We start from the raw sequence: 24,310 nt of genomic DNA on the forward strand, positions 1-24,310 counted from the left end.
TCAGAGCCCTTCATGTTCTTCTTCCCCTCCTGAAGAATATAAAATTAAACCTTTATATAAAACTATAAAATTAACATTTTATATAAAATTAACCCTTATGTAGCACTTGATTCTGTACAATGCTTTTCATAGACCTTATGTGTTTTTACTCTCTCAACATTCCTGTGACATAGGTATGTGTTGTTACTATTGTTATTTCTTTTTTTTTTTTTTTTAAAGATTGTATTTCTTTATTTGACAGAGAGATAGAGAGAGAGCACAAGTAGGCAGAGCGGCAGGCAGAGGGAGAGGGAGAAGCAGGTTTCCCGCTGAACAGGGAGCCCAATGTGGGGCTTGATTTCAGGACCCTGGGATCGTGACCTGAGCTGAAGGCAGCCGCTTAACCAACAGCCACCCAGGCGCCCCGTATTGTTATTTCTATTAAAATAAATTAAATTTAAATTTAAAATATCATGAAACGGCACAGGATAAAAAGGTTAAACAGTTAAACTGAACATCAGGATTTACTGAAAAGTAAGTCTTCCTCAGACCCCGATCTCTGTTTCCCTTCTCCAGATGTCCTTCCAAGGATCATCTTTGCATAATCAACCCATATGTTAACACGTTTATTTCACAGATGAGGCAATGAGGTTCACCTGTCCAGGGTGGCACAGCTGGAAAGCAGCAGGGCTGGAAATCCAGGCCTTTGACTCCATTCTCCATGTTCTTCCCACCACACCACACTGTCTGGGAAGCATCATGACATTAGCTTTGTCCTCTCTGGGTGATACCATGGAATTGTTTTAAATGGGTCCAAAACCAAAAAACCAAAAAACCCCCACACGGAGTCTTGATGTTTCTAGCACTGCCTTCTTCTGCTGCCTATTTTTGTCTAAAGCTTAAAATCTTGTCTCCTTATCTTCCTCCTGCCTTTGACAAGGTGAGATCTGTGGCCTGGGGCACCAACTGTGGATGACTGGCTCCCAGCAACTCAGGCTTGGACTTGAGGGGTGCTGGCAGACCTCTCGCAGGGATCCCAAAGAGGGTGAGGTAGACCCAGCTCAGGAACCTGGGCTGTTGGCCTGCCTACACAGCACAGAGGACCTCTAATGCTTTTTCCTAAGAGCGGGCATTTTTCTCTGGAACAGGCAGTAGGGGTAGTTTTGTTCCAGCAGAAACAACTGCTTCCTAACACAAAGACCTCTATATGAATTGTCATCACTCTTTTCTAGGTGATGGTTTGATGGCTCCCAGCTCTCCTCTTAGGGGCAAATAACCTCTTTTTTTTTTTTTTTTTTTTTTTTACCCTCCCTCAGGTTTGTGGATACCCCCTGGCTGGGCTTCATGGAGAAATCTTCACTGATCACCAACCTGAATCCCAGAACAGACCCCATCTTTCCATGGACAGAATGAGAGGTCTTGTGTAACCAGGCATAACTGGCCATCATGGGGAAATTGATCAGAATGGGAACACGGAAGAGGCGGTTACTCTGGCCAAAGCGGCTTCTTTGGAGTCGACTCTTCTTCCTGTTGGGAATGTTGATCATCGGTTCCGCCTACCACCACCTGAGGAGCCCCCGGGGCCTCCCCTCATTGTGGGCAGCAGTCTCCTCCCAACACCCTGTAAAACTGGCCAGCCGTGACCTCCCTAACAACGATATGATGATGGTGAGCAGTGACCCTCCAAGAGCTAGCTCTGAAATGGTGGGTGACACACGGGTGCCCCAAACTACAGTGGGCAGGGGTGAGGCAACACGTGGCATAACAATGGAGAATACCCCCAATCCACCCAGAAGGACAGCCAACATCACTCCAACAATGCCCAAGAATAACTACAGCCTAACAGCTGCAGACACAGAAAGAAAGAAGGAAGACACCACAATCACACCCAGTAGAGTACTGAATCACTACACCCCAACTTCAAAAAGGCCAACAGTAAAGAATCATACCCCAACAACATCACCCAGGGTAGAAATGCAGAGCTATCACCCAACTCAGGCTGGGAGAAAGGTGATGAGATACACCCCATCTCCACTTGGTAGACTAGTAAGCACTTATGCCCCATCCACACTCATGACAATGACAGAGAGCCATGGGATCGCCCCCAGAACAACAGTGAAAGACAGTGAAACTATGACAACCACCAAAATATTGGAGACCAACCCCTCTAAGAGATTAGTAGAGGAAACCACCCCAACTACTCTCAAGGGAATAATTAATAAAACGCCAACTTCCCTGATAAATGACATAGAAACAAACATCTTGACTTCTCCAAGGAGTATGATGGAAGAGAACACCCTGACTGCCCCCAGAAGAGTGGACAATAACAGATCGACCAAGCCCCGGGGGTTAGTGGGAAAGAACAAGCTGACGGCGCCCCTGGGAATGGGCCTGGAGCACACCACAGCCATCTCGGAGGGGCAAGTGACAATACGCACCACCACAACAGGCGGTGGCCCAACAGAAACCAAAGCCTCTACCGCTACCTGGAGTATTAGTAATCCCTTATCTGGAACGAGCGTGTCGACCCGTGGAATATCCTCCGCCACCTTCCGGGGGCTGGCAAAGAAATCTTCCATGGCACCCAGGCCCTCATCACCCTCCGAGGTCAGGGCAAATCCAACCATCCGGGTCCGTCACTGTGTGGTTGTGGAGCCAGCCCCAGCGGTGCCCCCTGCTCCCTCCCCCAGCCTGACAACAGCTATGATCCCAGAGGCACCCAGTTCCAATCCCTCAGCGCTGCCTCCTGGGTGGCCAGACCTTCACTCCAAGGCAGAGTACCCCCCAGACTTGTTCAGCATAGAGGAGCGGCGACAGGGCTGGGTGGTCCTGCACATCTGTGGCATGATGTATGTGTTTGTGGCCTTGGCCATCGTGTGTGACGAGTACTTTGTCCCAGCCCTGGGTGTCATCACAGATAAACTGCAGATCTCAGATGATGTGGCAGGTGCCACCTTCATGGCTGCTGGAGGCTCTGCCCCTGAGCTCTTCACCTCCCTCATTGGTGTCTTCATCTCTCACAGCAATGTGGGCATTGGTACCATCGTGGGCTCTGCTGTGTTCAACATCCTCTTTGTCATCGGCACCTGTGCCCTCTTCTCCCGGGAGATCCTCAATCTCACATGGTGGCCCTTATTCCGTGATGTCTCTTTCTACATCCTTGACCTGATAATGCTCATTCTCTTCTTCCTGGACAGCCTCATTACCTGGTGGGAAAGCCTGCTGCTACTGCTGGCCTATGCTTTATATGTGTTCACCATGAAATGGAATAAGCAGCTCGAGGTCTGGGTGAAGGAGCAGCTCAGCAGGAGGCCAGTGGCCAAGGTCATGGCCCTAGGGGACCTCAGCAAGGTAAGGACAGGCTGGCTCAAATTTCTGTAGCCCCTTTGGGGTAAAAAGATGAGGGGAGAGACCAGTGACTGTAGAGTAGAAATTGCTGGGTCAGACCTCAAGAGATGGGTGCTCTGCTTCCCTTTGCTATTCATTCAACATTTTTTTTAAAATTTTTTTATTGTTATGTTAATCCCCATACATTACATCATTAGTTTTAGATATAGTGTTCCATGATTCATTGTTTGTGCATAACACCCAGTGCTCCATGCAGAACGTGCCCTCCTCAATACCCATCACCAGGCTAACCCATCCTCCCAACCCCCTCCCCTCTAAAACCCTCAGTTTGTTTTTCAGAGTCCATTGTCTCTCATGGTTCTTCTCCCCCTCTGATTTCCCCCCCTTCATTCTTCCCCTCCTGCTACATTCTTCTTCTTCTTTTTTTCTTTCTTAACATATATTGCATTATTTGTTTCAGAGGTACAGATCTGAGATTCAACAGTCTTGCACAATTCACAGCGCTTACCAGAACACATACCCTCCCCAGTGTATTCATTCAACATTTAAAGTCCTATTCTTTGCCAGGTGCTTGGCAAGAGTGACCTTGGCTCAGCTCCCAATCATCCGATGGTTATTATTACGATCCACCATTGGCAGGGGAAGAAACGGAGGCCTAATGAATTTAAAGCACTGTTCAAGGTCACACAGCAAATAGGCAGTGGAGCTAAGATTTGAACTTGGGTTGGTCTGACTGGGTGTTTGGAAGTGACATTTGAGCTGGGCTTTGGAGAATATCCAAGGAGTTATCAGGCAGGGAAAAATGATAATCTCTTCCATGTGCATGGTGTTTAGGGTTCATCTAGCACCTTCTCTCTCATTTAATCCTGTTTGTTCACATTCCAGATTTGGAGTTAGTGGCTTGGATGGGGTCTGACAAGGTGGAAGTTTTTTGTTTTTGTTTTTGTTTTGTTTTTGATATATTGGAGATGAGAGCTCCACTCATCCACTGACAAGCTAGCCTTGGGTGCAGGGCCCTCTCTCTTGTCGAGTGGAGGCCAGATACCAGAACTCCAACCCTGAGGCTTTCTCTTGGCTCCAGAGTTGTTTTTTAAGAATATCTGTGCCCCTGTGAGGGACCTTCCTTCTAAGTTCATTGCATGGCTCAATAACCTGCAAGATAAGATTAAAGTGGGGAAGTGATCTCTGAAAATTCATCTCAAAGTTTTCGTTCCTTGACTCCAAGGTGAGGTACCCTAGGGAACACAGACCCTGTTTCTTTCCTGCTCCTAAAGGGTGGGTTCGGGCAAATGTTGGCTCTCAGCCTGCCTCTTTCATGTCTCAGAGAAGCCACTGGTGTGGGCAGAATTTTGCACGCAAAGAATGGAAGGACTTAGCTACTTAATCCAGAGCGGTTTTGATGAGTGGGCAGGATGGGGACCAAATTCAGCAGCGTGTCTGGGAGATATATGATGCAAGAGAGATGAAATGTACTTCCTTTAGGATTTTTGAGATGATGTGGTATTCTGGCCGGAGCACAGAAGTAGGAGTCAGGAAATCTGGGTTCTAATCTGATTCTGCCTCTAACTAACAGTGTGACCTTGGACGAGTCCCTCCCTTCCCTTCTCTGGCAGAAATGACAGAGTCCAACTAGTCACCAAAAGGTCCTGTTTAACGATCATCATCCAAGCGAGTTTCGTTCTAGCTGGCCCTACACAGTGGTTATTTGTCTGGTTTGGTCAACTGAGCTCCACCTGCCATATTTGCAGATGGCCCCCAAAGAAGAAATGTCCTACGCAAGGTTATATAACCAGCAGGTATCAGAACCAGAATGGGAACCCAGTATCCGAACTCCCCATTCAGTGCTATTTCCTGTCAGTCTACTGCTCCTTGAAGCCAGAAACTTCAAAAAGAAAGGGAGGCTCAGAGCATTACATCATTTAATATGAAGAGACAAGGGCCTCCCCCCAAATGAAGTCCTCAGGGCCTTGCTGAGGGTGGCCATGAAGCCTGGCACTCTCCTCTGAGAAGTGCATCTAATGCCTTCGTGTACATCAGGCCAGCAATTTTCAAAATGCCTCTGACTTGCCTCCCGGTCATTATCAGTGATTCTGTTTTTATTTAAACTCTACAAATTCTGAATTTTCCATTTTGCGAGAACTAGATCATCAAAGCAGAGGTTGTGAAACAAGTGAAGCATAATCATGATTTCAAAGGAGAATTGTAACCTACTTAAGAGACTCTTCTAGGGCATTAGTAGCAGCTCTTGGCCAACCAGTGAGAGTGGTGCCGATCACAGTTCTGTTCTTATTTGCTGAAACAAATCCAATATGAATTTTAATTAACAGCGTTATTGAAAAAGAAAAAACGAAACACGTTGAATTACTGGCTATACTTGAAAGTCAATCTGTATTTATTTAAAATTAAAAATCTAGGGGTGCCTGGCTGGCTCAGTCAGTGGAGCATGCGACTCTTGATCTTGGGGTTGTCAGTTTGAGCCCCACATTTGGTGTAGAGATTGCTTAAAAATAAAATCTTTGAAGGACACCGGGGTGGCTCAGTTGGTTAAGCGTCTGCCTTCGGCTCAGGTCATGGTCTCAGGGTCCTGGGATCGAGCCCTGCATCGGGCTCTCTGCTCAGTGGGGAGCCTGCTTCTGTCTCTGCCTGCCACTCCCCCTGCTTGTGCATGCTCTCTCTCTCTTACAAATAAATAAATAAAATCTTTAATAAAATAAAATAAAAAACCTATAGTTAGTACTTTCCAGCATTAACAACTCCTCACTAAAAATTAGTCCAAATAATAAGAACTGTGGCTATTTTGAAATGGTTTTTAAAATATCTGGATTTGGATTTCACCTCCAGTGTCTAAAAGCCAGAGAGAGAGAGAGAGCAAGGGAGAGATGGAGAGAGAGAGAGAGAGAGAACTGTCTTTGCTTGTATCTTTATGTCTGTGTTTCCTGGCCACTACCTATGATCTGGTCAGAGGGAGATAGATTGTCCTGCACTTCACTGATAGACTGAGAGCAAGCCATTCAGTTTTGAATTCATGAAACAATTCTCTGGAAATCCAATTGTTGATCTAGTAAACTGTGTTGGCATTCATTTTTGCAGTTTATGCAAGAGTGTGTCCTCACCCCTGTAAACTGTTTCACTTTAACATGAAAATAAACGTGCCTTACTCTCTCACTCCTGTTGATGTACTGACTCACACCTCTCCTTGACTAATGGTTCCCCTCTTTGAGCATCACCCCAGGAAAGCAGGGGGCCTAGGAAGCGGCTTATTCAATCAGCCATGCTCCGAAGTGAAGAAGTCAGAGAGAAGTGGGGCATAACCAGACAGAGTGGTAGGAACCAGGGAGGGAGGCTGGGGAGGCGAGGTCAGAGCCACAGGTGTTCGAGAAGTCTAAGCAGCAGGAAGAGAGATGGAGGGCAGTGTGAGCCAGCTCCCTCTGGAGAGAAACAGGAACAGGAAAGACATCTGGGCCTCTCCCTTCCTCTGTTGCCAGCCTGGGGTGAGGTGTGGAGGGGTAGCTACAGCATCAGGCTCATCATTGCCACTGCATGGGGAAACACTCTTTGTATCTCCCAAAGAGGTGAGCACGGGCTCTCGTCTCTAGCAGGAGGCGCACAAGTATGTGGTTCAGTTTCCTCAGGAAACCCTAACAGTTCAGGGGCTCCAGTGTAGAGAGAGAAAGGAGTGGGGAGGGAATCCTTACTTATGGAGGGCCTATTCCATACATATCTGATCTCAACAATTTCTCACAAAAGCCCTACAAGGATGGATTGTAACCTCCATTTTGCAGATGAGGAAACTGAGGCTCAGAGAGGATCATTAACTCATCCAGTTCCATAGCTTGTTGGTGGTTCTCACCACTGGCGCGTGAAACTGTATATCTGGGTTTTAACCCAGGCTCCACTGCAAACTGCCCCTGTTGCTCTGGGCAAGTCAGTGCAATTCAACAAACCTTTATCAGTAAGTGCTTAAATGAAAAACAGCGTGGGGAAAAGATTGTGTCCCTTCCAGTAGAAAGGACAAGCACAGAAAAGAGTAACTGCAATAGAACGAACCCTATACAAAGTGCTACGAAGTCACTTTGCTTTCCTACCTTAGATTGCTTATCTATAAAGTGAGTGGGATGATGATCTCACGTAGGGGTTGGCAGACTTCTACGGTAAAGGGCCATGCAGTCTCTGTCACAACCCAGCTCTGTTGTTGTAGCATGAAAGCCGCCACAGACAATACACCAACAGACAGGAGCGGCCACATGCTGTTTTCCCAAGTACAACATCCTTGTAGGTGTTCCAGCTGAACAACTTGGGGATGAGAGCAGCAGAGAATGATTCATTTTCTTCCTGAATATTTACCCAACTGATATCTGTAGAGTTTCTGAGCTGGAGGGCCTTTCACTTTACTTTTTATTCTGCTCTGACAACCTAGAATTGAGATAAAGGTTTTTTTTGGGGGGGAGGGAATGATTCTAATCAGAATTCACTTAAGAGCATTTCTAGAAAAAATAAAATGGTGTAGCATCAGACATGGACACATAGTAACAATTTTAGAGTCTCTCTTTTGACACTGGCTGAAAAAAAATCAAAGCTAAGCTATTTTAGATGACATTGGTCAAACTGGCATGCACTGGATGCCTTCTATGACCCCTATTGACTTGCTCTGAAACTTTATACCTGTGTATAAAGTATACCTGAATATAAACTATACACCTCTCAGTGTATTTATTCTAGCCCCAAATGATAAATATCTGACTTGCCTTGACCATGCATAATCACAGAAAGCCAACAAACAGCAAAGCTGATGCACTGGCCTGGCTTAAAAAGCTTTATCTATCTGTGGTTGAAGCACCACAGGCCTTTCTTTATAGAGAGAGCTCCCAGCTTAGCTAGAAAAACCAGCCATCTGCATGAGATGCTGATTGGCAATATGGTCAGAGGGGCACCAGTGGTAAAAAGGGATCCAAGGGGGGAGGGGAACAAGCCTATTTTGGATCCTTTTGGGTCCCTATCCACATCATGCCCTCAAGAATACTTCAGAATGTGAAACTCTGGAGAAAAGTCTGCCATTCTTTCCTCAAATGCATTGGGGGCTGTTTTTTGTTTTGTTTTTCCCTGGCAAGGTTTTTTTTAATTAAACCAACCAATGTGACCCTCCAAGCAGACAAACCAGGTGCCTCCTAAGGGGGCCAGTCCTCCCCTTTCTAGTCAGGGTTGACATTTATTCCAAGGGCTTCTATCAGTGGCCTGTATTCAGCAGGGCTGTGGACAGGAAGCCCTGTGAACAGGAAGGGCTCTCCAGCATCTGTGGACCCCACTCATGCTAGGCTGCAGGGAATCCACTAAGCTCCCAAAGAGCCCCTCCTAGCCTGGGCTGAGGGCTTCCCACCTTTTTCTTTCTTTCTTTCTTCCTTCCTTCCTTTCTTCCTTCCTTCCTTCCTTCCTTCCTTCCTTCCTTTTCTTTCTTTCTTTCTTTCTTTCTTTCTTTCTTTCTTTCTTTCTTTCTTTCTTTCTTTCTTTCTTTCTTTCTTTCTTTCTAGGTAATATTCACACATTTTTATTTTATTTTTATTTTTTTAAGTAGGCTCCTCACCCATCGTGGGGCTTGAACTAACAACCCTGAGATCAAGAGTTGCATGCTCTAATGACTGAGCCAGCCAGGTGCCCCAGGGTTCCCTCCTTTAACCCCTTGGATAGTTAGCTTCCTCCCAGTTGTCAGAAAAAGATGATAAGAGTAGAATTCTCAATTTTAGGGCTTCTTTTCCTCATAACATTTTTTTAGGGTTCACCTGCTAGTTGGTGCTAGCAGATGACAAAATGAATGAATAAGAAACAAACGAATATGAACAGAAAAACTCAAACACCTGATCATGCCTGGTCCGATAGCTTGTTGTTTCCATGGATGCATGTGTACCTGTAATTGAGATTTTACATGCATTTATGCCACACAGTAATATTTTCTCATAGTGTGTATGATGGGATTAAATATGAAATTAAATATTGATGGTGTTCTACAAATAACAGCATGATTTCTAGATGCTCTGCCCCCTGAATAAATTGGAAATATAAAACTAACCTTATTTAGTGTGGAGGAGTGGGCATATGGATGCTAAATAAGTAAAAACAAGATAATTTCAGAGAGTGACAAGTGCTGTGAAGGAAATAAGCATGCATATGGTGGAGAAGGACTGGAGGTGGTGGGCCCCCTTTATTGAGGGAGAGCAGGAGAAGCCTCTTGGAGGGAGAAGGGTCCAAATAGAGATCTGCAGAATGAGAAGAGAAACCACCCCATGCTCCATGGGGAAGAATTCTGGAAGAGGAAACAGCATTTGCAAAGGCTCCGAGCCCGGAAGGAGCTCAGTGCATTAGAATAAAGAATTGGAGGCCAATATGGTCAGTGAGTAAGGGGACAGTGGAACAAGATAACGCTGGAGAGGTGGCTCCCTGTGGGGCCCTGTGGGTCAAATACAGAGTTTGGATTTTAACTGAAGCTCAGCAGGGAAGGAAATGATGAGGAGCCATATTTAAAAGGTCGCTCCTAACTGCTGTGTAGAGAAGGAACTGTAGGTGTGCAAGGGAGTCCAGTTACGAGGCTGTTGTGGGCATCCAGCTGGTATATCTTTAAGAGACGTTTTGAAGGCAGAGTCATCTGGACTGGTGATGAAGTGGATGTGAGGGTGAGACAGCAGGAGAAGTCAAGGATGCTGCCAGGTTTTCGGCTTGAGCAGCAGGGTAGATGGTGGTCCCACCCAGTGCAAAAGGGAAGACCCAAGGAAGAACAGGTTTAGGGACACTCAAGACTTTCCACTCAGGAATGATGAGTGTGTGTGCCTATGTCACCTCCAGGTGGGTATGTCTAGGAAGCAGTTGCCTACATGGGCCTAAAGCTCAGAATCAAGGTCTGGGCTAGAAATAGAAATTTGTGAATCACTGACAATGTGTGATAATTAAAATCAATGACCAGTTGAGAGAGAGAGTGGGGGTGGGAGGGGGAGGCCCTAGGTTTGTGCCCTAAAGAACTCCAGTGTTGATTCATTCAGCAAACATTTATTGAATCCCTTTATATGAGGCCTGTGTAGGGTCTGGGGTTACAATGAGAAAAAAGGCACAGTCCTAAGTCCTTGATGAGCTCAGTCTCAGCAGAGTGGGAGTTGATCCAGATTTCGTGGGGCCTGACACTCTTTAAGAAGAAGAATATAAAACTATTGGTACAAAAATCAAATACGAGGTCTTGTAAAGTGTTTATGTAGGGGAGACATGGGCCTTGGAAATTAAGCTTCACCGGCTCCATGGTAAATCCTCCTCAGTGGGGAAGACAGCTAAATAAAATTGATGTGTAATGGTATAGGAAAGCGCTAAGGGATTTAGTACTGCAGAGAGTGGACATCTCAGCAGACCAGAGAGTCAGGGAAGGCTTCCTCCGGGAGGCGATGTTTAGCAGAATCTTGAAGAACAAGCAGGGGGTGGCTGACTGAAGAAGGGGTAAGAACTCTCCTGGGCTTGTGCAGAGGCCAAGGAAATGAGACACCATGAGATCATAGCTGCACTGTCCGGTATGGTGACCACTACCTACATGGGGCCACTCAGCTCTTGAAATGGGGCTAATCTGAACTGAGATGTGCTGTAAGTATAAAATATACAGTGGGTTTCAAAGGCTTAGTATGAAAAAAAAAAGGGCAAAATAGCTCATTGATATTTTTATATTAATTATATGTTGAATTATAATATTTTTAGTATATTGGGTTAAAGTATATTATTCAAATTAATTTCACGTGTTTCTTTTACGTTAAAAAATGTGGCTACTAAAATAGTTAAAATTACGTGTGTGACTTGCATTCTATTTCTCTTGGACAGTGCTGGACTAGAGGTAAGAGGAGGCTGATAGGTGCTCAGGTAAGGAGTCTGGACTCCCTTGTGAGGATAGTAAGCCCCTAGGGTGTGGGGGAGGGACATGATTTGTGTTTTGTTTAGAAAATCACTCTGGCTGAGGGATAGAGAATGAACTAGAAGAGGAATAATCAGGAGTCAGGGGGGTTTTGCAGGACTGTAGGCGGGAGAATGGAGAGATGAGGTGAAATTTGAGGACTTTTAGAAACTAGGTCTGGGGCGCCTGGGTGGCTCAGTCGTTGGGCGTCTGCCTTCGGCTCAGGTCATGATCCCAGGGTCCTGGGATCGAGCCCCGCGTCAGGCTCCCTGCTCGGTGGGAAGCCTGCTTCTCCCTCCCTCTCCCACTCCCCCTGCTTGTGTTCCTGCTCTCACTGTCTCTCTTTCTGTCAAATAAATAAATAAAAATCTAAAAAAAAAAAAAAGAAAGAAAGAAACTAGGTCTGACAGCTAATTGGATGTGGGCTGTGAAGGAGAGGGAGGAATTCAGGTAGACTTCTGGGTTTCCAGCTTAGACGAATGAGTGGATCAGAGTGCAAGACTGTACTCAGGAAAGGGCTAGTGTGAAGAGCCCCCTACTAGAGTATAACCTGGGTGAAGGCAGGACTCAGACCAGGGATTCAGTAAATATTTGTTAAATGAATGCTAAAAAAAACACACACTAAAATACGTGGTTCAGGAAATGTGTCATGGATGGTCTAGAAGGGGAGAGGTCAGTGATTAACTGCTACATCAATGGGAGATAGAAACTGGAAGTCAGGAGGAGGAGCCCCCTGAGGGACTGCCGTATTTGCCATCACAGGTTCGCATGAATGGCTACACGGGATCCCACTGCTCAGCCTCAGCAAGATACATCACAGGTGCTGAGGGCTTTGGCTGGCAGGAAAACATCCTCTTTGGTTTCCTCAGCCCCTTTGCTAATTTTCATGAGGAGAAGGAGAAGGTGGGGTGATGAGGCTGAAGAAAGAGGAGGGGCAATGGATTGGGGTCAGAGGTGGATGTGAAATGTGTTTGTACTAAGGGCATATTCTGAAAGCACCTACTTGCCAGGACTGCTACCCATAATAGACCCATCATCCACATCTAAATGGAGATGAACATTCATGTCCATTTACCTAAAATGTCAATAATTTAAAACAGAGCCACTAGGGAATAGAGATTTTACCTCATTACCTCATTTATGCTTGGGAAAAGAAATGTGAGTTAGTAAACAACAACAACAACAACAACAACAACAACATCTAATGGGGATCAGGAGATCAGAGTTCTGACACTGTCTTTGTGAGTGTGGGCAAGTGACACACTCTTTCTGTATCTCTGTTTTCTCATCTATCAAAGAGCGGTAATAATACTAACCTTATCTGCTTCATGGAGTTAGTAGTCTTGGATGAGAAAGCGAATGTGAAGGGCTTCAGAAAATTAGAAGTACATGCTGAACTCAGAAGATATTGATGGGTGCAAAGAATGATGAACTCATAGAGAAATATTTTGGCTTGAGTACATCTGATAGCAGAAAAATCATTAGGCATGTGCATCACGGGGCAAAAGTCAATCTCTCCTGCCCCTCTGTGGACAGAACTAGCTACCCCAAAGGGCAGCCTGGCTCCTCACAGTTTTTTGCCTCCAGAAACTCAACGGGTTAGGGTTGGACATGATAAACGTGAGATGGCTGGGCCAGCAGGGGTTAGTGCCGTAGCCCCCAGTACGCCAGTAAACTCACCCGTGTGTCATGAAAGAGTCGGGGGATTTGTTCACAAAATCAGCAGTGTTCCCTTCATATGCAGATGGGTTATTTCTGCTCTATTTAATTCATTTGCATATTCATTGGTTCATCCATCTGTTTATTTAATTCATTCAGCAATCTACGTCCAGCATTCAAACCTCCCCCATCCTTCAAAGCTTACTCAAATTCTACCTACTTCAGGAAGCCTTCTTGTCTCTCCCTCCACTACACCTTCATCTATGCTTTTCATTTCTTGAACCACGTTCTGCTTTGTCAGCATTGGTTCCAGTTCCTTTCTGGACATAGAACACGTGTCCGCAACATCTTTGTATCCCAACAGCACTAGCACACTGACCTATAAACAGCAGGTGCTCGGGGAAATAAGAACTGAATGAATGAACAAATTGGGTGGATGGGAGGGTGAGGAGCCCTGGCTCAGGCACTATTTTCTTTATTTTCTGAGTTGAAACAGAGACAGAGTATAGAACGTACAGTTCTAGTTCTGGCCACAGAGGCCAGAGTGGGGAGGTGAAGACAGTTTTGGGGGGGCAACTATTGGTGACCATGTTGCCTGAAGATAGCACTAGAAGCTACTTAGGAATAGCTACTCGTTCAGCTCGCCTTTAGTGAGCACCTACTATGTACAAGAAATGTGCTGCAGGCTAGGGGAACAGAGATGACTGTATCGGAAGTTCAAAAAAAAATTGCGTCTAGCTGGGTAAACAACTGATATAGGTCAAAAGTTAAAAAATGATTCTTTTAAAAGTTCAAATGGCACTATAAAGCAGTAAATGCAAGGTAGAAGGCTAGTGGCCCAGACAATAAGTACTGTGGGTTTAATGATTCTTCATCTTAGATTCTTCTAGGGCTGTCTCATTTCCCAGCTGGCTGCCCTGCAGCTTTCCCCAGGACCTGAGTGCTTACTCGATCATAGAGCCAGATTTTGGTAACAAAAAAGTGTGCTCACTGTTGTTATACAGCTTTTGAGGAGAGAGGTATCATAGGGAGCTGGAGTGAGGGTGGGAGTAGAAGGGGTCATTCAGGAAAGCTTTGTAGAAGAATTCACCCTGAATTTTCTGAAAAACTGGTAGACATAGAGGAATGGAGAAGGCATTTTAAGCCGAGAGAAGAGTCATGAACAAGGGTCCAGCAGTTGGAATGGATTGGGGACAGTTAGAGGACAGTTCATTCATGCCTCATTCAACAAATATTTATTGAATCTTGTGAAGTGCCCAAGAGTGTTTTTGTGCTAGACACACAGTGGCAAGTGAAGTAGGCAATCTGCCTTCAAGACGCTAGGGGGCAGTTAATTTATTTGTATGTTTGTTAACAATGTTAGCACTGTTTGTTAACACACAAATAAATTGAGGAAAGCGCTATGGAGGAAAAGAACAGGAATCTATAAAAGAGAATGAGACAACACCTTATCTCCCCAGAGGAAGGTGACGTGTAAATGGAGACCTGAAATATTGGGAGTGAGGGAAGGAGGGTGCCAAGCATGGGAGGAGGGGCCCCGTGATGAGGTTTTCGAAGTGGGTAAAGAGGGACTGAAAGACAGTTGGTGTTACTGGACTGTAGACAGTGGACACATTTGACTGGGCCTACGGTGTGCAGAGGGAAGCCAGACCGTGAAAGGCCAGGCTGGGGTTTGGACATGGTAAAACATCTTCTGAGAGCAGGTTATCTTTGGGTGTGTTTCTGTGTTCCCACCTGAGGGTTCCCCGGAGAGAAAGGGAAGTAGAGAGGGAGAGTAAGGGTCTCTCCAAACATCTCGTGATTCCTGTCCCTGTTTGCAGCCAGGCAGTGGGGCAGCTGCGGTGGATGAGCCACAGGAAAACACGAAGCTAAAGGTGGGTGCCATGTGGAGTCTGCCCAGCAGGGACACTGCAGGGTCTCGGAGGACAGCCATAGACCTGAGGCACTGCGGCCCTGATGCTGGGGATCCTGGGCCGGGTTCAGGCTTGGGAAACTCCTGGGAGTGCTCCCAGGATGAACCAGTGAAGGAGCCAGCTCCTTTGCCAGAGGGACTGTCACCTCCAAGGTGGCCTTGGAGGAGGTGCTTCTTTGGGAGCTAAATCCACTGCTTGCCCTGCCACTAGCTTGCTGTGTGAGTTTTGCATCTGTAAAATGACTGTGCACTAGCCGAACTCAAGCCCCAACTCTTAGAATTGATCTAAAAGCCTAATTACCTGTGGCTTTGGAATGCTCCAGAAATAAGAGAAACACAGGAGGGGCACTGGGAGCAGGGGAGACTGAGGTTTCTGAAAAATTGTATCTTAGCTGCCTTTTGCCGGTGGGATATTTGGGAAGAATTATGGGAACGTTAGAGAGGAGAGGCTGGGGCCTGAATGACATCTTCCTCATCCAAAGAAAATCCCTAGGCATGTTGTGAAGTACTGTGTTACCACAGCACTAGATGGCAGAAGAGTTCAACTCCAGAGGGATGGGGGATGGGGGTTGGGGGGAGGGAGGGAGGGACTGAGCGAGTGTTGGTCTTGGATGTTCCTTTGTAAATCAGATGATATTTCTATGTGTGTCACATCTGGGTATCTGCACATATAGATGTGAGTATGTGTGTGCCTATGAAGCTCTCTTGAAGCATCTGTGTGTAGGAAAAAAAGGAAGGGAACTGGGAATCCAAGGTCCTGAGCGCTAGTTTTGAGTCTTTTACTTACCTTGGATAAGGCACCTAGCCTCACTCAGTTTTCATTTCCTTTTCTGTAGAAGGGGATCACAGCCTCGCTTATTTGGGGCTGGGGCAATGATAAAGCATCACGATGCTTTGTGGACCATAAAGCGTACCCGTGCACAGTGGGTCTGTGCGTGTGGTGTGTGGGTGAGTGCGTGTTTCTGTGAGAGTGTATTTTCAGGGAAGGACAAGCCCTAGGTAATGTGTTATGCTTTGTACACATTGTCTGCTCCCTGTTGAGACCTTGGGGGGATTATTCCGTATGTAGAATTAGCCAGTCATGGAAGAGTGGGGGGAGGCTGAGAAAGAAAGCAGTGTAATGCTCCTGATGGAGGTGAAGGGAGAGGGGAGGCCAGGGTCAGGCTCCTGTGCTTTGTTCTGCCTTCCAAGGGAGAGGAGCAGGGTTAGTGAGGCCCTCGTGTGGCTCTTCCCCTGGCCTGGGCCGGGGCCCACTGAAGCCTGTGCGGCTCTCCCCCGCTCAGCTCCCAGCAGTGCTCCCCGCGGTGCTGACCCGAGGGAGCAGCTCGGCCTCTCTACACAACAGCACCATCCGCAGCACCATCTACCAGCTCATGCTCCACAGCCTGGACCCCCTGGGACAAGGTAAGCAAGGCCTCCCCAGCCTGGGCCCCCTGGGACAAGGGAGCAAGGCTTCCCCAGCCTGGGCCCCCTGGGACAAGGTAAGCAAGGCCTCCCCAGACCTGCGCGCTCCCCTGTCTACTCCTTCCCTCCTGCAGCTGCACAAGAACAGGGGCCTGCAAAGGGGAGGATGAGGGCAGAGCGGGGAATCGAGAGCAGAGGAGAGCTGGGGTGTGAGGCCAACAGTCTGGGAGACAGGGCAGAGAGAAGGCATAGGACTCAACAGGAGCTAAGGTCCTTAGGTATCCACATCCCACGACTTCCCTGTCTCCGGGTCCCCTCCTGTAAAAGAGTTCACCTGTAGTTAGCGAGGCTGTGAGTGCTGTGTGCCCTGCTCTGGTCTATGTTGGGGTTGCCCTCAGTGACTTCCCTACGAAGCCCACCACCCACAGGTTGGCTCCAGTATCCCACAGCATCTCCAGCCAGGCAGCTTGGCACAGGCTGACTGGCCAGGGCCACTGCTGGGGGTACCTCCTATAGGGCCCCACGGCCCAGAAGCTCTGAGTGGTACCTCCCTGTGCTCTGTGTTGAGCTCTGGAGTCCTACGAAAACTGCTAACCCCCTCTCCAGCCAGGAACTGCGAAGGAGCTGCCAGGACCACTTCTGGGGGTGGTAGGGGGCCAAAGTAAAGTGGGGCCTGATGTCTAACTTGACAAGTGATGGGAGTAGCTGAGCTTCTCACCATCCATCTTACCAAGTCCTGCCTTCTGGCCCCTTTCCCCAGAGGGCTGAGCTGAATATGACACCGGAGACTGACTCGTGAGCATCAGGAAGCACCTGGACTTACATTTCTGGTTCAGGGACAAATCTTGGGGTGGGGGGACTCAGAATTTCCTCAGGCCCTGCAGATACAGTATTGGGTTTTTGGGTATTTAAAAGGGTATTGGGCTGGGAAAAGCCGAGATAAAGACGAGATGATCTAATCTTCCTCCGAAAATCCTCAGTTGAGCCTCGGCAGACATTGAGAGAGGCCACCCCCAAGTATCGGTGCCCCTGGAGTTTTGAGAGTGGAGTTTGCTGCACCCGGCAGCCTGTGGGTGATTGGTGCTGGGGGCATGCCTGGCCTGGGGCACTGAAGGGAGCTCCGTCCCTGGGTTGGCAAAGTCCTGAAGATAAAGATCTTCTCCTGTATAGGACCGCAGGCCCCCCTGCCTGGGCCAATTCTGTGACCAGCAGCTGACCTACTTGTCCTAACAGGATTATGTGATGGCCAGGCCAGGCCCAGGTCAGAGGAGATTGATACTAAGTAGGAGATGATCCAGCTGCACTGAGAGCAGAGAGGCCATGAGAGGAAATGAACGCTGGGTGAGCCAGCGACAGTCACAGCCCCAGGAGGACAAGCGGGCTTCATACATCGTGGGCACATGTGGCCACGGAAAGGGCCCCGTGGCCGGTGACTGCTGATACGCTCTGGGCTCTGAGATGAAGTCCTGCTCGGAGAGGCAACTCTGATTCTACACCCCGAGGCCCCATCCAGGAGGCACTGGGACCTTGCCGAGCAGTGACAAAGGCCTTTGTTCCCAAGACTTTCCAGATACATATTTGTGTTTCCATCTGCTGGTTCCAAATGGCTCTCCAGATGTTTCCACCCTTTCCAGGTGTTCTGGCTCTTTCCACAGAGCCTATGTGTGGTCTGAACTCTCCCCTGCCCTGTGAAAGGGCTTCTCTTCTCCAGGACCCTATGCCTTTTACGGTGATTTCACTTGGATGTGTGTGTATGCATGAGAGAGAGGGAGAGGGGACCAGAAAGAGGCCCTGCAGCTGACCTGCTTTCCTCCGTGTCGTGGGAAATGAGAGGTTAGGGTGTGCGAGGAGGGGTCCAAAGGAAACAGGGGGACTTGGTTTTCCTTGCCAGCCCCTCCGGCCCACAGTCAGCCGATGGTCTCAGTGCCAGCCCTGGAAGCCGCGGGACTCTCCTGTGATAACAGCAACTCGTGTTGCCCCACAGAAGACTGCAATGCTCCATCTGTGCCAAGGGGGCACTGAAGTTGTGTGGATGAAGGAGGCAGTGGAGGGCCCGCTTTCTGACCTCTCGGCTCTGGGCCCTGACTCGGACCTGTGGGGCTGGCCCACCGGGACACCTCGAAGGGCCTCACGTGCCCGAGGGGTGGCTCTGCAGGATGGAGCCTCTTGCCAGAAGCGGCTGCAGCTGAACCAACTCTGAGAGTTTAGGAGACAGGCTGAAAGGAGGAAATTCCAGACCTGTTTATATTTCTTGCCCGTCCTGGACCCAGGCAACGTTTGGTCCCCGCAGTTTTCTGCGTTGCACCTTCTCAGTCTGTCTGTGTCATAAACCAGAGGATCTCCAGGGTCCCTTTTAACTCGAACCCTCTGGAGTGCTGGGCCCCTACAGAGTTGCTTCCTGGGTGGGACAACTGCTCTCAACTACTCACTTCATCCTTGTTGTAGCGCATGCTTATGTAATGCTTTCTAGGTGCCAGGCCCTGTTTTAAGCACATTCATGGATATATTTATTTATTCCTTTAACAACCCTGTAAGATTTTACAGATGAAGAATCTGAGGTACAGAGAGGTTAAGGAAATCAGTGGGCTAGGTCCTTGGCTAGCAAGTGGCAGCACTAGGATTCAAACCCACTATTCTGGCTCCAGAATCCCAGCTAACCTTGCAAGATTTAATTGTACCAGTTAAAGCATTCTTATTTATTTTGTCTCATGGACCCCCACATCAGTGCTCTGTGTGTATCATGACGTTGCCTTTTTAGAGGGGGACATGAAGGCTTAGAGAGGGTATGCAGGCTTCCCAAGGTCACCCAGTGCTCACAGGGGAGAGCCAGCCTGGGCTCCAGAATACATTCCACGGCCCACGTTTTATCACTTGTGCCATTTTCCTCACCCTCCGGGGCCACACAGCCGTGAGGAGGACCCTGATGAGCCCCTGCACCTCAGTCTCTGTGCCTCTACCTTGAATTACCACGTAAAGCACGTTTTGAAAGAGATTGCCCTCCTCATTTTTCTTGCTTCGCTGTCAGAGCAGCTCGATTGTGCACACAGTGCTCTGTAGGCTTCTGGCAAAGTGTGTACATGGCGCCGTGGAAGGAGGCCCTGCTTGGGCTCCAGGTACCTGGGGTCAGAAAGGGTGGGGCAGGGAGCTTGGCGGTCAGCTATTTCCCCTTTCTGGCCAGAGGAGGTCTCACGAACACGGCCACCGGGAGTGCTCCCGGAGCTATCTATACAGCAGAGCTTCTGGTAGATTCATAGAAAGTGAGCTGCTAAGGACCAAACAGATAATCTAGTTCACGGATGGCAAAAATGTCTCCCTGCCGTTTTTTGTCCATTCCCTGCTCATTGCAGACATCACTGATCGGTCACGGCACCTCCTCCTACCAACCTTGGATCAGAATCCTCCTCAATCTAGCACTCCAACAGCCATCACCTGAACTCATGAAGGAAATAAATCCTATTTGTTGCCTCCGAGTCCAACCATGTCTTACCAGAAAGGAAGTAGGTTTAGAGAGAGGAAGTGACTTGCCTAAGGTCACAGCCAGTTAGTAATGATGCAGGGGATTTAAGGTGAAAGTTTGGGAAATGGGCAGCATGAACAAGCCTAGTAGGACCAGCATCCAGACCACAACTCCCAGGCCAGCCTCCTCCCACCCACTTCAGCTGTTCTGGTTGCTGCGCTGACCAGCCTAACTGCAGGGTCCCAGGTAAGATGTGTTCCCTTTCTCATTTGCAGCCCACGCCTCCAAAGACAAGGAGAGCTTGAGTCAGGAGGCCAAAGCCAAGCTTCACGCTAACGCAGAGAACAAACCAGAAGGTGAGAGGATGATGAGACCGCTGGGTTTCCTCCTGCCACCTTCCTCCCTCCTGTTGGTCAGGGGCTGAGGCCTGCCTCCTGGCCTCTCGGAGCCAGTCAGCTGGAGCGATGATCTGGTGCCGCATGCCGGCCTCCTCCTTCCAGCGTCTTCCCTTTTTGCCGGGGCTGCTGACCCGAGGGAGGCCCTGGACAGCTCCCTGCACACTCTGCTCTGATGGGGCAGGCCGGCCAACCCGGGTGTGTGTGTGTGTGTGTGTGTGTGTGTGTGTGTGTGTGTGTGTGTGGTTGAAGTCCCGCTTCTTTTTCACTAAATCTCATCCCAGAGCAGACTCCATTGGCCTCTATTTCTTCTTCCTTTCACTTCGACACAAGGACAGTGCTGTTAGGGATTGGTCTGAGACCAGCAACACCAGGAGGGAAGGACAGCAGGGGTCCAGTGATACAGAAGTGCAGCATCCCTCTGGCAGCTGGGATGGAGGGAGTGAGAGAGCTACTGGCCTGTGAGCACTGCACAGCAAACCAGGCCTGCCTAATGCACTCAGCAACCCCTGGAGGGAGGGAGAGCAGTAGCCATTCTCCCCATTCTACAGACAAGGAAACCCCAGCTGAGAGGTTGAGTGACTTACCTAAAGCCGCAGAGCCAAGAAGTGAGAGGGCCTCTTCCTAAACCCAGCGTTCCAGGCTTTCCGAGTCTCCCTTCCCTGCAATACTATTTCAAGGCGTCCAAGCTGCTGCCTTTGAAGTCACCGGGACCCTTTCCCTGTAGGTGGTAGGGGGAAGGGTCAGACCTTGAGGGTGGGGGCTTTGCTGTCTTTCTGGTCTCTGTCGCCCAAGCTGCTCATAGGATGAAATGCTTGTGAATACAGGGGGAGCAAGGATGGCCACTCCCAGTTGTCCTCTTATCCGCAGCTGTCTCTGTGGACGGGGCAATAACAGCTCATATCAATCACATCACGTTACTTTTCCTTTCGACAAGAAATTCCCCAAACTTTCTGAGAAGCCAAGGTGGAAAAGGGCCATAGCCCCAGAGCCCCTCACACTAGCCTCTGGCAACCGCCCCTGGAACCTGGCACACTTTTCTGACCTATTCCATGTTTATCCTTTAAAGAGGAGGAGCCAGCCCAGCTTCCTGCGGTCACAGTCACGCCAGCCCCCGATCCAGATGTCAAGGGAGATCAGGAGGAGGAGGATCCCGGCGGTCAGGTAGGCACCAACCTCTTCCTAGGTGGGGAAATTTAAGAGGCCCAGGGAAGGACTTGCTGGCCCCAAATCCTTCCTTCTTGAAGGTCTGAAATGCTCTTTGAGGTTCATTCCTCTGAGGTAAGCATGGCCCTTTCTGTGAAGGTCACGTACCTCATGGGGCCAGTTAATTCACATTAACACCTCAGTATGAGTGACATACTATATATGAGACTGTGTTGTCAACTGTCACATGCTGTAAAAACATAAGGAGTAACTGTCAGGGGGCGCCTGGGTGGCTCAGTCGTTAAGCGTCATGATCCTGGAGTCCCGGGGTCAAGTCCCGCATCGGGCTCCCTGCTCAGCCGGGAGTCTGCTTCTCCCTCTGACCCTCACCCCACTTGTGCTCTCTCTCTCTCTCAAATAAATAAATAAAATATTTTTTTTAAAAAAAGGAGTAACTGTCAGGGGGGTCTGTCAGAAACTAGGGGGCAGTAAGACATGCAGAGGGGAGGGTTGCTGGATACATGCCTTGGAACCCCTGAGGTTTGTCTACAGGGCTTCCAGAGTCCTGCCGCCGCTGTCTTTATGGCCACACAGCCTCTTCTTCCGCCACGCTCCGGCCAAACTGGGCTCCTTGTCTCTATGTTTTTCTCCCTCCAGGCCTTGGTTTCCTCCCCTTCAGGATACCCTTTCCCCTCTGCCTTCATGTTCCTCTCACCCACCTCTCCAGGCCACTCTTCATGCCCCCGTGCCCATCAAGTTTCCCTGACCCCTCCACCCCCCTCTAATGAATGAATGCCCATTGTACTTGGTCCCTGTCTCAGGGCTCCTATCACTGCCTTCCCCATACTCTATTTAGGAATCTCTCTTAGTTCTCCTGCTAGGTGGTGAGGTTCCTGAGGGCAGGATGCACGTCTGAGTTGTCTGTCTCTCCCCCAGAGAGAGATGCAATGCCTGCGTGCACAACTGTGCTCAGTAAGGGTTGAGTAATGACAGTAAATAAGCATTTAGTTTACAAGTTCCATCCCTGTTTTTTTCTGTTTGACACAGTCAATTATATCTCATCCTTAAGCCAGCAACTTTGGGTTTAGTGTCTAAGACATCTTGATGGTATCGTGAATGTCCTGAGTAGACCCATTACACCCAGCTCAGGTGAAAGGGATTAAGAGGATACAGCGGTATCTCCTGGAATCCCAGGGCAAGAGCAGTCTCACAAAGAGCTGCACCTAGGCCTGAGCAGTTATCTGTCACCCTAGTGGCTTCTCACTCTCTGTCTTGCTCTCCCTTAGGTCCCTTTCTCTGTGTGCAGGCTTTATCACTCAGCTTCGTCTGGCAGCCTGGCTTCATTTGCTTTCTTATGGGCACACACAACCCTAGACCCCGACACGGGGCCTCCAGCCCACAGGGGGATCAACCAATGACTGGCTCCCAGTCTCAGAAGAGAATCTCTTCAAACTAGGTCCCAGGTCAGGGGTCCAGCCTGTGTCCAATCAGCTATGGCAGGGAGTGGTGGGCTGCTTTGACTCCACCATGGAAAAAAAGAGCCACCCATTCAGAGGCTGTTAGGTGTGACAGTTCTCAGAGAAAAGGGTGCAGGCTGGGCAGACACTCCCATACCTATGGATTTAAGTGACTTTTCGTCTCCTCCAGGAAGCCTTCTCTCCCAACGGGTTTGGGGGAGGGAGGGCAGGAATTATTTCAGACTAAAATCTTCTCATTGTTTGTTTCCCATTCAAAGCACAGGCCTCATGAATATTAATTTTTGACTACTACATCAGGGGTTTACAACTTGGGTTGCATATTAGAATAATTTGAGGAACTTTAATCAATGCCCAGACCTCACCCTCAACCAATTAAGTTAGAGTATCTGGGGTGGATCCTTGGGCATGAATGTTTTTAAAGCCTCTGGGTGATTTTAATATGCAGCGGAGTTGAGACTCACTGAGCATCCCTTGGAGGTTGCCTGTGTCATGAAATTTGTTATAGATGACATACTCCATGGGCACACAGCCCAGGTCATTTGCTCAAGGGACTGGCCAGGCATGTTGTTATAGGGTAGTTGGGTGCCTAATCTGTGGACACTCAGAATCAGTGGCTTTTAGACTACATATGGAGTCAGTCCCTGGTGCCCAAACACTGGTCTGCAAGCAGATGTATTAGGAGCCCTTGTGAGCACGTTAGAATAGATTCCTGGCTTCTCATCACAGAGATTCTAGTTCAATTGGTCCAGGTGGGGCTCAGACATCTGTATTTCTTTCATTTTATTAATTTATTTTGCAAACAGTATTTCTACTAAGCTCCCCAAGCTACACAGCTTTGAGAACCAAAGATCTCATTCAGCCTTGGCAGTTGCAAAGCAGGGTGGCTTGGTGGTTAAGAGGCTGAGAGTTGGACTATCCATATTACAAAGCCCAACTTTATCCCTTACTAAGTGTGTGAACCATGGGCAAGTTATTTAACTACTCTGTACCCTAGTTTCTCCATCTGTTAGATGGGCTTAATTCTGTCTATATCATAAATTAATTGACTCATGAAACACACTAAGTGCTATTATTATTTAAGCCACTTAGCATAGTGCCTGGCACATAAAAACCCCCCAGAAAGTAGGTATTATCATCATCATTTTATACATATAAGGTAATATGACAATTTAGGAGTTTTAGTAGACTCAGCAATGTAGCCACCAAAAGATATGCCATATTAGGCAACATTAATGGGAGCAGGTATCTAAGAAAGGGAGGTGATAGTCCTATTCCACTCTGTGTGGTGTTCTGTGTTCAGTTTTCGAAGCTTCCTCATGGGGTATAAACTTAACTAGAGTGAGTTCACCAACATGGGGAGGAGGCTCCAGGCCATAGCATGGAAAGATGGAAGGACCTGGGGATCTCTAACTCAGGGAAAAAAGCTGTTTTGTGGAAGAGTGATTAGCTTTGTTCTGTGTGGCTCCAAAGAGCCAACCTATACACAGAGGGTAGAACCTTGTTATAAATCTGGACTTTAATCAGAGTTGTCAAGATGCAGAAGCCACCTGAGGTGGTGAGTTTTCCATCCCTGAAAATGATCAGATAAAGACAGGACAACCACCAGGTGGGAATGTTGGGAAG

The 24,310-nt window shown here is 48.3% G+C and overlaps 1 protein-coding gene across 1 annotated transcript in view; it reads left to right on the forward strand.

Annotated features, from left to right (window-relative positions):
* Window positions 1-1,326: 1,326 nt before the first annotated feature.
* The window catches only part of SLC24A1 (solute carrier family 24 member 1), a 29,925-nt gene continuing 6,941 nt past the window's right edge, over window positions 1,327-24,310 (forward strand). The window contains exons 1-5 of the mRNA XM_032417996.1: window positions 1,327-3,330; window positions 14,716-14,769; window positions 16,091-16,211; window positions 19,944-20,024; window positions 21,133-21,227. Of these exons, the coding sequence (XP_032273887.1) occupies window positions 1,426-3,330; window positions 14,716-14,769; window positions 16,091-16,211; window positions 19,944-20,024; window positions 21,133-21,227 (2,256 nt within the window). The 5' untranslated portion in view covers window positions 1,327-1,425. The remainder of the gene's footprint in view (window positions 3,331-14,715; window positions 14,770-16,090; window positions 16,212-19,943; window positions 20,025-21,132; window positions 21,228-24,310) is intronic.

This window comes from Phoca vitulina, unplaced genomic scaffold (genome assembly GCF_004348235.1).
Source record: "Phoca vitulina isolate PV1807 unplaced genomic scaffold, GSC_HSeal_1.0 scaffold20, whole genome shotgun sequence".
In the NCBI taxonomy this organism is placed as follows: domain Eukaryota; kingdom Metazoa; phylum Chordata; class Mammalia; order Carnivora; family Phocidae; genus Phoca; species Phoca vitulina.